The sequence below is a fragment of the Teleopsis dalmanni genome, chromosome 2, assembly GCF_002237135.1.
Source record: "Teleopsis dalmanni isolate 2A chromosome 2, ASM223713v2, whole genome shotgun sequence".
Lineage (NCBI taxonomy): Eukaryota > Metazoa > Arthropoda > Insecta > Diptera > Diopsidae > Teleopsis > Teleopsis dalmanni.
The window spans coordinates 173,967,568-173,979,538 of record NC_051847.1 but is presented as its reverse complement, the minus strand read 5'-3'; the positions used below and the strand labels follow the sequence as shown (position 1 = coordinate 173,979,538).

The 11,971-nt window shown below is 29.5% G+C and overlaps 2 protein-coding genes and 1 long non-coding RNA gene across 6 annotated transcripts; 2 read left to right on the top strand and 1 right to left on the bottom strand.

The window, feature by feature from the left end:
* Positions 1 to 4,684: 4,684 nt before the first annotated feature.
* LOC119678868 lies at positions 4,685 to 6,525 on the top strand. 4 transcript variants are annotated; one of them, XM_038090949.1, is made up of 3 exons: positions 4,685 to 4,870; positions 5,806 to 5,900; positions 5,993 to 6,525. In XM_038090949.1, the coding sequence occupies exons 2-3, from the start codon at positions 5,835 to 5,837 to the stop codon at positions 6,431 to 6,433; spliced, it is 507 nt and encodes a 168-aa protein (XP_037946877.1). In that variant the 5' UTR covers positions 4,685 to 4,870; positions 5,806 to 5,834; the 3' UTR covers positions 6,434 to 6,525. The 4 variants fall into 4 exon arrangements, with proteins under 4 accessions (XP_037946877.1, XP_037946873.1, XP_037946874.1 ...); XM_038090945.1 differs by having other exon boundaries at positions 5,740 to 5,900; XM_038090946.1 differs by having other exon boundaries at positions 5,737 to 5,900.
* A 1,922-nt stretch (positions 6,526 to 8,447) lies between these two features.
* LOC119678880 lies at positions 8,448 to 9,106 on the top strand. Its single transcript, XR_005252370.1, has 4 exons — positions 8,448 to 8,556; positions 8,692 to 8,826; positions 8,892 to 9,006; positions 9,062 to 9,106. It is a non-coding gene; the product is annotated as an uncharacterized LOC119678880 (long non-coding RNA).
* Positions 9,107 to 10,902: 1,796 nt separating this feature from the next.
* Positions 10,903 to 11,583, bottom strand: LOC119676198. Its single transcript, XM_038087433.1, has 3 exons — positions 11,524 to 11,583; positions 11,317 to 11,469; positions 10,903 to 11,255 (listed from the first exon to the last, which is right to left on the bottom strand). The coding sequence occupies exons 1-3, from the start codon at positions 11,581 to 11,583 to the stop codon at positions 11,037 to 11,039; spliced, it is 432 nt and encodes a 143-aa protein (XP_037943361.1). The 3' UTR covers positions 10,903 to 11,036.
* Between the last annotated feature and the right edge of the window lie 388 nt (positions 11,584 to 11,971).

The following is an 11,971-nucleotide window of genomic DNA, read 5'->3' as shown; positions in this document are numbered from 1 at the left end:
TTTCATTATACTTACAAAGCTTATTTTAAGTGAATAATGGAGATTAATAATGAGAACCATTATGCCTAAAAGCATGGACGTTTTATTATTATTATTGTTGGGCAATAATGCCCTGCTATCTAAAGATACAGTGCGCTACACTCACATTTACAGAGTATTTCTTCAAGTCCAACATCCTCAATAAATTGTTATTGCACCTAAATAGCATAGTTTTATTTCTTCATTCGATATAAGATGTAGAGATATATATATTTCTTTCGCTTATCCATCAGAGTCGGGTAAATTTCCAACACATATGTCTACGTCTCATTCTCCTCCTGACAGGAGAGTCTAAAATCTTCTTTGCTTTGAAAATGCTTGGAAACAGTTCTTATTGTTACAGCCATGGTAGATTATCCCAATAGAGTTTTCTGTTTTTTTTTCTTTTCTACGAATTGGTGAGAAGAAATCATCTGCTCCCAAATCACAGAATCACAGTTTTAGGTGTGAGCAACAGCGAAGCTGCTGTTTTACTGACAAGTTTATCTACAATTTCGTTCCCGGAAATTTCAGCGTGGCCCACAACCCTAAAAATATTAGTTTCTCAACACACTCCTGACAGTTAGATCATTTGTCTTAATGTCACTTGAGACTATTTATAGCTAACAGTTAGAATAACTAACAGTTAGAATAACTAATTTATGTTCCTAATAGTTACATGCAAGGTTAAAATATACATATCTGTCTATCGTATGCGCATAGAAAGACACTCATTTAGTAAGTCAATTTAAAAACTAATTTAAGAATCTATTTCCAGGAAGCATTTTGAGGGGACCTCCTTGTTTAAGTCACTACTTAAATCTATCTAAACTTAAGAGCTATAACTCAACATTGCTTGATAAATAATATTTTTTTTTATTGTAAACTAAATTCTTTTACTTCCGAATTGTCGAAAGAACATCAACTTTTATGTTGTGAGATATTATAATATCTATTATGTGTATATAAGCTTTTGAATTTGGCAGCTTCTACATATATTTAAGAAAAACACAATATATAATATTTTTTATATTCGTACGTCGAAAATTCTTACCTACAATGTTTCCTGATATTAAACAATATTGATGAACAGAATGATATGGTTAGTATGAGCTTTTAAAAGGCTCTAGTGATAACAACCAAGACGAATTCTTGTTTACCTTAATTTCAAGAATATGTACTCACACATTATAGAAGATAAAATATCGATGACTAAACTATTTTCTTAAAATCCCCATTTAGTTATGCTATAAAAAACTCCAATATTCTCATTATCATATATCATATATATCCAATATTCTCATTATCCCTTAAAGCAAATAAACTGATGACCAATAAATTTTGTCAAATGAACTACCTTTTTATTATTAATGTTATTTAAGTACGTAAAGTAAAAGTTAAAAAACATATAAATTAACTAAAGAAAAGATTGTGTATATTTTCATTTATTTTTTACATTTTTAAATATTAAAAATGTTGGATATTAAAAAATAATTGTTGTGCCAGCTTATAGTTTATTAATATAAGCTGTCAAATATAAACTGCTTAACCCTTATAGAAGTCCGTAATTCCTGTAAAAACCACAATAATCCAACAGCCTCACAAACATTAATCCTGCAACTGGAGGAAAAACCAATAAGTCGTAACAATAAAAAATAATTTATATCAATGCATAAAAGAAGCTGCAAGAGCCACGCAAAAGCTGAGAATTTCACTTTCTTCGCAGAGTCTACAGTACTCTTAAACCCACTTGTGGACACTGGCTTTTTAAACTGTGCCTGCCAAAAGTCATATGTCAACGGCAAAAGTCGTAATCGCCAAAAATTTATTAAAATTTGCTAAAACTCACAATGAAATATAAAGAAAGATAATAAAAAAAGGTTATACATAAAAGAAAGATACAATACCTCACATATCGATTGATTGCAACTCATTGATATTTCAATTAATGCAGATATGCGAATTTTTTTTCAATAGCTGTCAAAGACAACTCGCTTATAAGCAAATGAGTATTTACATAATATACAAAACAATATCAGATAGTTTGTGGTACTTTATAAATTCGTAGTAAGTATATATACACAATTTAAAATTATAATATATAATAATAAAATAAAACTTTTTGAAAAAAAATTGTAATTAAATATGCAATAATTAACGAGTAGATTATGTTTATTTTGTATTTAAAATTTTAACTTATATATCAATTATATAGCAACTAAGCCGCGAGTATTGCTCATTTCAGATTCTTGCACGGAGAAATCGAAACTATAAATTTCCTTCGTGCGAATCACCTTTAAAACGCATCATGTTATGTATTGAAATTCGCTTATTTGGCTTCAGGCTACAATAAGGCATGCGGAACGCACCACAATGGGACGTCACATCGGTCAATTCGCAGCAGCACTGCGGATTATCAACGGAAGCATCTTCAAGATTCAAGTCAAAGTCGTTTTCGCTTTTACTCGGAATAATTACTTAAATTCTCACAGATAAACTGAAAATTCAAAAATTTAATCAACTTCAAAAGTCATGACAGACCGTGCTTTGTCACTGGAACTGCTGATATGATAAATGATTTTTAAAATTATTTTAAGTTACGATTTGTGGATTAAATAGTACTTATCATATTTTGTTTAAATCGAAAACAATTGCAATACTATCTCGACGATGCTTTAATATTCTGTACAACAATAATTATTATAAAAGATTGATTTTCTAAAAATTTTTTTGATGATAATCTATATGAGCATAATATCAAATTTCAAGTATTAAACAAAATAAATTATTAAATTCTAATATAAATTTATTCCTGTATATCTTAACCATAGTTCGAAAAATAAAACTACAATAAATTAACATTTTCTTATTTAAAACACATTTAAGTGTGCTACCACATCTCCGACATCTAAAACAAATTAAGGAGCTCTTATCCGCATCACTATAGGACAGATCGCATGATCATGGAACTTCGCTTCGGTAGAAAGTTCGAAGTCCTCATTCCCGATCGATTCTGCCACTTAAATCTGTGGACCGGAACCCTATTGTGGATTAAGTTGGTCTACAACTAGGTATCTAATTGATAAATGGATCTTAGCCGAGAGAGATCGCTACTGGCGCGACAATCGAGGTAACCGTCAAGTTAAAGAGCTGGTTCCCCCATATAGTTATGGCAAGGCATCCCTCCTTAGCAGATCAGACTTGAGATTGCTGGCGGGATATTTAACGGATCACCATGGACTGCGTTATCACCTTAATAAGATGGGTCTGTCCGAGGAGACGGATCTCGTCGACTCTGCTTAGAAGCAGACGAGACTACCAGTCACATTCTCTGTGACTGCCCAGCCTTGATCTGGACAAGGAGGAGGTCACTGGGAGGAGGTCTGCTCTCTCCTTCTGACATTCTGGCTTTCATTCGAAAAGCGGAATGTCTTCTGTTCGGTTAGGGTCAGTTGTAGCACAAAAGATCAATCTGGTCACAGTGCTCTGCTCCATTGGGAGCTTATACCCCGTTTATTTCTATTCTATTCTATTCTATCCGCATCACTAACAAATGATTATAATATGGCAATGATATAAAAAGTTAATACTTAGAAAACATACCAATATTAATGTATACATTGAATTTAATACAGATAGCATTCAAAAACTTTAATCAAAAGAATATCTGTAGCTACTTAACACCGACTTTTGAGGACCTGAAGTTAAAGTAAAGTGATTACAAAAGCCATTATTGAAGTTGATCAGAACAGCAAAAGTAGAAACCAATACTCTTAACTAACTAGTAACTAATAACTTTGACTTTTGGACTTAATATAATGGCACCAGTGGCGTAACTACATTTTTTAGGCCTGTAAGCAAATTCTAACTAAGGGGCCCCTACCAACATACTAAGGGGCCCCTCTTTTTATACTCTTTACACGAAAAAATGTAAAAAGGGTATATAAGGTTTGTCAAGATTTTCGTAACGCATTAAAGGAAACTTCGGAAATACCATTAAGTATATATCAGTATACTTTTACAGTTCAAACTACTCTCTCAGCTTTTGAACTCTTCGAATAAAACTTTATACACATACTTTTCGGGAGCGCACCCTCTTCACCATTTGATTTGATTGAAATTGGACGTCTATTTCTTGTAGCTGTGATATAAACTTAACAATCGGATATGAGGTTTCTCCGTTTTTAATAAAGGTATTCAAATGGAATATGGTGTATACAGTACTGATATTTGCAAAAGACAACTTTTGCAAATAGTGGAAAGTGGAACTTTCGTCCCACTTTTGAGAATTTATTAAAAAGAAATACAATGAATACAAAAATTTATAGTGGGGCCCCCTAAATTCGGGGGCCCGAAAGCGTTGCTTCCAGTTGCTTCCCTGTAGTTACGCCACTGAATGGCACTCAAAACATATCATAAAATGTTTATTTAAACTGTTTTGAAACTGGAAATATCCATGATAAATAATATATTTTTCTTTCAATTAATCAAAATGATAGTTTCATTTTCCTAACCTAACGTATATATTTTCAAAAGTATTTAGCATATACGTATGTGTATAAAAAAGTACAGTGATAATAATAATATTTAAAATAATTTTTTAACATAGCAACACGAAATGATATTTAAATTTTTATCTAGTTTTTATAGTTTTAAAAATTTTATATATTTTTTTTTTTCCACAAAAATGTTTGGATTTCATTCCCCGTACCAAATTGGTTAATATGTATATGTATACGTAAGGCAATAAGCTGATTAAACTATTGATTAATTTAATAACATATCGAAAATAATCGGCCAATTTATACATTTCAAATACAAAAGTCATTTTCCTGGTAAACACCACGTAAAGGTAAGTAGGTCTTCAATCTTTTACTAGTCAATAAAATTAATGCCAGACAATCATCAAATCATATACAAGTCTTTATAAAATGATAATACATAATAATTTATATATGAGTTAAATGCATAAGTTTATTTACAGTTGATTTTCTGTTTGTTCTCCTGGACAGTATAAGGCGTATATAATTCTTTTTTCAACTATGTTTATCTACTTCCTTCACAATTCCACTTCGATCAAAGAACTAACGTCGCATACAAACTTCTACTTTATACATTTTGTATCTTTATCTTACTCCGAATCGAGTAATATATGTAATACATATAACACCTATAACATATCGAAACCCAAATCTTTTTTAAAAGACGTCTCGAGATATGTTTGCATTAACGGGTTTTTCTTAATTTTAAGTATAATAAATAATATATAATATATAAACCAACTTAAGACGGGAAATCATGACTCATAACTACTATTGCATAATGATGTTTGTACGGTAACAAATCGGATTTCTTTTCAACTTCATCACAAACTTCATTCTTCAAACTTAATAAAACTGTAGTTGTACCACTTTTGAGGATATCTATAAAAAGAGAGATTTTTATTTATTATATATATTACATTATATTTTTTATATATAAACAATATCATTTGAAGAAATATAAACATTGTCTATCTATCTATTAAGGTTAGATTAAATTACTTTATCCAGGGTGTTATACGTTACCGTCTACTTGTCTCATTTATTAATAATACAAACTCATCAAATACTTATTGATGTTATGTTATCATATGCAAAAAATTAAGGATAATTTAAAATGCTCCTTTTTTTATTTATTAAAAGAAGTTAAGTAATCTATAACACATAGTATTTTCAGTAGAACTTTCTGATAACTTTCGGATCATTAAAACTGACTGAACATCATTTTTGTTATTACATGCTTAAGGTGGTATTATATTCAATCCTGTATCAAAAATGCCTCGTATTAACCGAGATCCATCCATTGAAAATTTGGATGCGTTCTTTGAAGCAAATATAAACGTAAGTCTTTAAATTTCATCTGTTTTTATATACTGCGTTTATTTTTAGAATATAATTCAAAAAAAATTTTTATATTCCACAAAATTATTTAGAGGGCTCGTCAAGAACTAAATGCAAACTCATCCCGAAAAGCATATCCTGACAAATATGGCAGTGACGGAGAATCTATTGATGACGAGGAGGAAAATGATGTTGAACACGACTGGTTTAAACTAGAAGCAGAGGAAAATGAGAAACTACTAAATCGTTCAAATTTCATCAAGTTCATCACCAATACTGACTCCCCAAAGAAAGTTTTTACCAAAGATCCCGTCAAGAATGAGTTTATTGAACGCATGAATAGACGCAATGCAAATTTAAGGCATGTTTTAGGAGACTTCGAGAGACAGTTATTAGAAACAATGGTTGAAAATAGTAGTGAGGAGAATTCCAACACGTCTTCTGAATCTAACGTCTCGTCTTCGTTAGATGATGATGATATAACAATCGTTTCTGTTGACACAGATTCTGCTGAAAGTAACCAGTCTGGCTAATATCGATTTAAGTCTAAGTTGATTTTTTCTGAAATTCTATGCATAACTACTATTTTTATACAATTCAAATTTTCTGTTCAATAAAAACATAAGACATATTAAGAAATTAAAATGCAGTTTATGTATTTTACATAACTGAATAGATATATATTTTCGTGGGTACGTATGTATATGAAAATTATTTTACAGTTAATCTTCCGCTGCTTTGACTATTTATGTTATTACGATTTATGTTCATTACTCAAATCTTTATATGCATAGTACAGGATTAATATTTTGTATAAAACGATCTCTTCTGAATTCTGATTGCTTTTTCGATTTTTCGATTGAACGTCGACTCATATCTTCGATAACACTAGTATCTAGTATCCACATCATATATATCCACATATATTTAATAACATGCCTCATTTGTGCACACCTAATTCATTTAACAAAATAATATAATTGTAATAAAAAATTCTATTTAGTTTTTTTTACTCTATAAAGCAACAATAATTTTCCAATTATCTGAAAACTGTTTTACATTCCCGGTTCCTAGTAAAGAATCTCAATAAACTTATTAACGGGCTACAATAAAAATATAAAAATATAAAAATGTATAAATGTAATATAATAGTAATAATAGAATGTATGTTAGAATATAATAAAATGTAGAAAACTTAAACGGAAGAAAAAGTGATAAGTCAAGACGCAAACAGCTGATTTCATTTTTCTATTATTACTATAATAATGTTTCTGGAATATTGAGTGGAAAATGCTTTAATAATTAAATATAAAAACACAAAAATATAATACAACATAGAACTATAAAATTTTAAAAACCACAACAGGAAGCTAATCTTAAGAACGTGTAAAGCCCTTTGGGAAATACTATCACCGACATATTCAAGGAAATTGAACCAAGTACGTTTCGACATATAAGAATTGCAAATGTTTTCCAGCTAATAATGATACTCGTTCACTAATAATGATGATACAAATGTTCACTATAACATATAACGATACTTGCATTTATCTGGATAAGTTGACACATTTTCCATACGAAATTTATCGAAAATCCATATAAAAATGTGCGATGTAAATATTCATTTATATTGTATTGGTATATAATTAAAAAATATGTCCTTAAATCATTAGGGGTATTCAGGCAACTGATTAGTTGCTTAGTTGATTCAAAAACTTCATATCAAAAAAATTTAGCATTTTGATGTTAATCAGTTGCTTGAACGACCCAAAATGCGTAATCTGATTAGTTTGTTGTGTGTAAATGCCTTGGCAGCACTCGCATCAACAGCAAAAGCGAAACATACGTTAACAGTGAAAATTGTTTACACACAATTCAAACAGCTGAGAGAGATAGCTAACAAATTTCTATACAAAAGTTTATTTTAAGTTATTATTACGACACTTGGGACTGGCAGCACTATTAATCAAATTTGTACTAATCTGAGAATCACCGAAATAGTTAATTCCCTGCTTAGTTTCATTTTTGTGTGGAAATTTTTGTTGTAATCAACTACTAAACAACTAATCAGTTGCCTGAATACCCCTATTGTAGTGTGCGAATTATGAGTTACAAGTTATGAGGGAAACAAACCTAAAATAGTTAAAATAAAAATTAATAATAGGCCTTATCTTTTGTAAGCATATTACAAAAGAGCAACTCCTTATTTTAAAAATAATATGAAACAACAACACTGCTATGTTATTTAGTCTTACCTTTTTGACATTGCTTAACTAATAAGCAGCTCAAATCACATAGTTGCCAAAACTAAAAATCTGTCTATTGTGAAGGATTTTTATCCGGAGTTGCCATCGAAAGTAATGCTTATTTTATTTGTTCTTTTGCGACATGTTAACAAAAGAAAAGGCCTAATAAAAAATAAATTAATAATAAATAAAATTTTATTAGAAATATATAGTGAAAAACGCAGCAACGTATGAATTTATAGTTTTTCATCGTCAATTATTTTAATTTAATAAATTCGGTTGACGGTAGTATGAAGAAAAATTTTCTAAGTTTTAGTAATTTTGTAAATTATAACTCAAGCATATTCAGCCAATATAGCAGCGAATAATAGTGAAAGGGAAATTTATCATCGGCACCTTGATTTCAAAAAGTATTTATATGCCTTGACTTTAAAAAATTTGTGATTGCCATCAGGCAACACTGGTTTTAGACATTTACATGAACACTATTTTTCTTATTAAATCAAGTTATAGATTTATAAACTTTGTGTCACATTATCTTTTAGAAAATGAGTCTGAAAAGCTGTAAGCTCCTGACATTAAAACAAAAGGTTCTGAAAATTATTACAGACGTTTTAATTGCCTTACCTGAATCTCTTGATGAGAAAGAACTAACTGAATTCGTTGCGGTTAGGTTCGGCGTAAGTCAAGGAAAACATTTTAATTTTTTATCTTTTACTATTTTATTCACTTTTTTTAATATAAGGTGCCTGAAAAGGATGTCGAAAAACATGTAAGGGATGTGTTGAAAGAAGGTGTTAAGAGTAAATACTTTCAGATGGATAATGGAAAATACGAATTGTCTGTACAAATTTGAAAAAGTAAGAACATAAAAATATTTTCACAAAATGTCATTTTATTATATCCATTTTATAGTATTCAAAAATTTGTCAAACAAATATGGCCGATAACTGCTTGCAATAATTAATTTCAATAAAACTTAATCATTAAGATAAATTTTTGAGTAAATATGTACTGATAATGATTTTGTTTTTCATGAATAATTTTATTTTAATCTGTGTGAAGGTAATCTCCGAACATCAGTTACGGTTGAGATCTGTTTGCTCGATTTTAAAACTAATAATACCCTGTGTGTGTGTGTGTATGTGTGTGTGTGTTTGTGTGAAAATATAACTAATAATCAAATGTACATACTTTGTAGAGGTTAGGTTTAGAAAATTGACCTTACGTGAATTTTTTCGGAGAAGTAAAAAAACGAAGTAAAAAAAATACATATCACTTATTAAAACTAACCATTTTTGACATTAGTAGACCTTGTTTTTCATATAACAAAATCTATATACAATAAATTATAAATAAATAGAGCCAATCGCCTTACCTTCAGAAGATAAGCCATTATTCTATAAGAAAAATCGAAATTTCAGGAAATTTTACTGAACAATGATTGCCAACCAAAAATATTGGCTGTGTAGATTTCTTCTCTTGCAAAAGCTTGTTTAGCAAAATAATGGAGCACTTCCTCGATGTTATGCATTGAATACACAAAATGATTGCGCGTACAATCTCACACATCTTATTAAAGTGGACAAAAGCTATAACATTCTGAATTTAGAAGGTTAAAGTATTGCAATTGCAGGAACCCTTAGAACGTAATGTAATGTAACTTTTATTATCTATTGCATTTCAATTAAAAGTAAGGCTTGCAACAGCATTAACCCACATCAAGAGACTGCTGCACATTACCTATATATTGGGACAGTCGGACTCTTGATACAATTCTCAACTATCTTTATAGGATGACATCAGACTTTTCAACTTTATATCTCTCTTTTGAAACCTACTTACAGGAAACATTTTCAATATTCTTTGTACTACATATTAATACATATATATTTATATATAATAACTATATATAAATAAAATGTATATACATTTTTGTGGGTGGCTCGGATATGGTCTACCAAGTAGCAGCGGGAGCTTTCTCATTATTTACAAAAATAAATCGGTCGGTTAGACTACAACTTTTCAGGCTGAAATTTTGCAAGTAGTCCTTACATATATTCACTTCAGCTAGCTAAGATGTAGAAGCTACTTGATTCGTGTTAAGTTACTTAAGTCGACTTGTCGGTTATCGTATAACAAATGCAAATTTAAGAAACTCAGCAACTGAGGCAAATTGCAGTCTTCCTCTCTGGCTACAGCTGTATATGAGCTCACAAAAAAGAAACTACATAATCTTTTAAATTCTCAGCTCTCACTTCCAAAAAAAATCGGTACTTTTTCTATAGTTTGATGACAAAATATTATTTAAATTACCTAAATTCATTGAATAGTTTTTGGTTCTAGGATAGGTTAGACCTATAATTCTTATCTATTTAGACTTCTTGCAAATAATGTATTAGTAAAAGGATGACTAACCGATTGTTTTGGAAAGTGGAAGGATATGTGGTGTCCTGCATGTAACTAATCAGAACCCACTGATATTTTCGTAAAAAACAATTGTCACCAAGTAAATCTACTTGTTTTCATACTAATAATAATAGTCATACTAATTATAAATCGTGGCAACAAATATTCAAAAAAGTGCTGTATTTTAGAAATTATTTTATCAAATTTCATAAAGTTTCGCACTTCGTAATCATTATGAGAATCACATGAAGAATACCTCATATAAATAATTATTCTAGTAAAGTTCCAATACATTTATTGCTTAGTTTCACTATTTTTTATACAATATGATTCAACTTTTTAAGGTAAAGAAGAAATTTGATGTAACTAAATGAAAATTATTTACAATCCACTTCATTGCCAACACAAAGTCGCCGTCAGGAACTGGAAGATTTTGTAGGTATTCTAATTTTAAGTACATGCCACTCATAATAAGAAATCCCTAAAAATATAAATGTTTTTGGAAATCATTTTCAATTATAAATAAAAAACAAACCTCAAAAGGACACCAGTGATCAATAATTAAATATGGTTTTATAAATTTAAACACTAGATTGAAAACAGGATTATTTCGTTTAGCTAAATATTGACAAACGTCAGCGGTAAAGTTATACAAAAATGGTTTGTAGCCATTGGCTCTTTTCAGAAGGGCTACATTCAACTTTAATATATAATAATATATATGTATATAAAAATTAATTAAATAATTCGAGTATACATACGACAACATTCTCCACAGGTTCCACAAGTGTTACGTTCAAATAAAGTGCTGTAGTATCACGTCGAAGGGCTTTTAGTCGGCAAGTATTGATTACAACCCATGATTCGTTATAGGATTCACATACTGCATTTGTGAGTTTGAAGACACATATCACCTAGTAAGATCTGTATTATTTGTAAATTTCAGACTAGTTTATAGAAATACTTACGCTTGGAATATTAATCGCTATACACATCCAAAGATATAGATTATTATGCGTATATTTCATCTTATTTATAACTCACGCTTTACTGATCGAACCATGACTGACAAAGAACAAACTACTTTCCACGTATATTCAATACACAATTATTAGTTCATTTTGTCATAATTATATACAATAGTGTAAAACTTCAAATAAATTTAAAACCCATAACGAAAAATATTTATTTAAATCGAATTTGAAATTAAATATTAATTATTTTTAATAACGCAATAAATACTTTGAAATCAAATTTTAATCTGATTGAATAATTTCCATCTATATATAGGGTGTTTTTTTTGAAATATTTAAGGTTTTTAACTAAAAGAAAATGGGAAAAATAATTTATAATTGGATGTATAGAGTCCTTTACTAAAAACTAAAGTATAGTTTGGTTATGATTCCTTAATCTAAT

Excerpts from the sequence above, each read along its gene's own strand:
- LOC119678868 (XM_038090949.1), top strand. The coding sequence starts at position 5,835 with ATGCCTCGTATTAACCGAGATCCATCCATTGAAAATTTGGATGCGTTC. Across the intron at positions 5,901-5,992 it reads TCTTTGAAGCAAATATAAAC|AGGGCTCGTCAAGAACTAAA; the intron begins GTAAGTCTTTAA and ends AAAATTATTTAG.
- LOC119676198 (XM_038087433.1), bottom strand. The coding sequence starts at position 11,583 with ATGAAATATACGCATAATAATCTATATCTTTGGATGTGTATAGCGATT. Across the intron at positions 11,470-11,523 it reads TAGCGATTAATATTCCAAGC|GTGATATGTGTCTTCAAACT; the intron begins GTAAGTATTTCT and ends AGATCTTACTAG. Across the intron at positions 11,256-11,316 it reads AACCTGTGGAGAATGTTGTC|TTGAATGTAGCCCTTCTGAA; the intron begins GTATGTATACTC and ends TATATATTAAAG.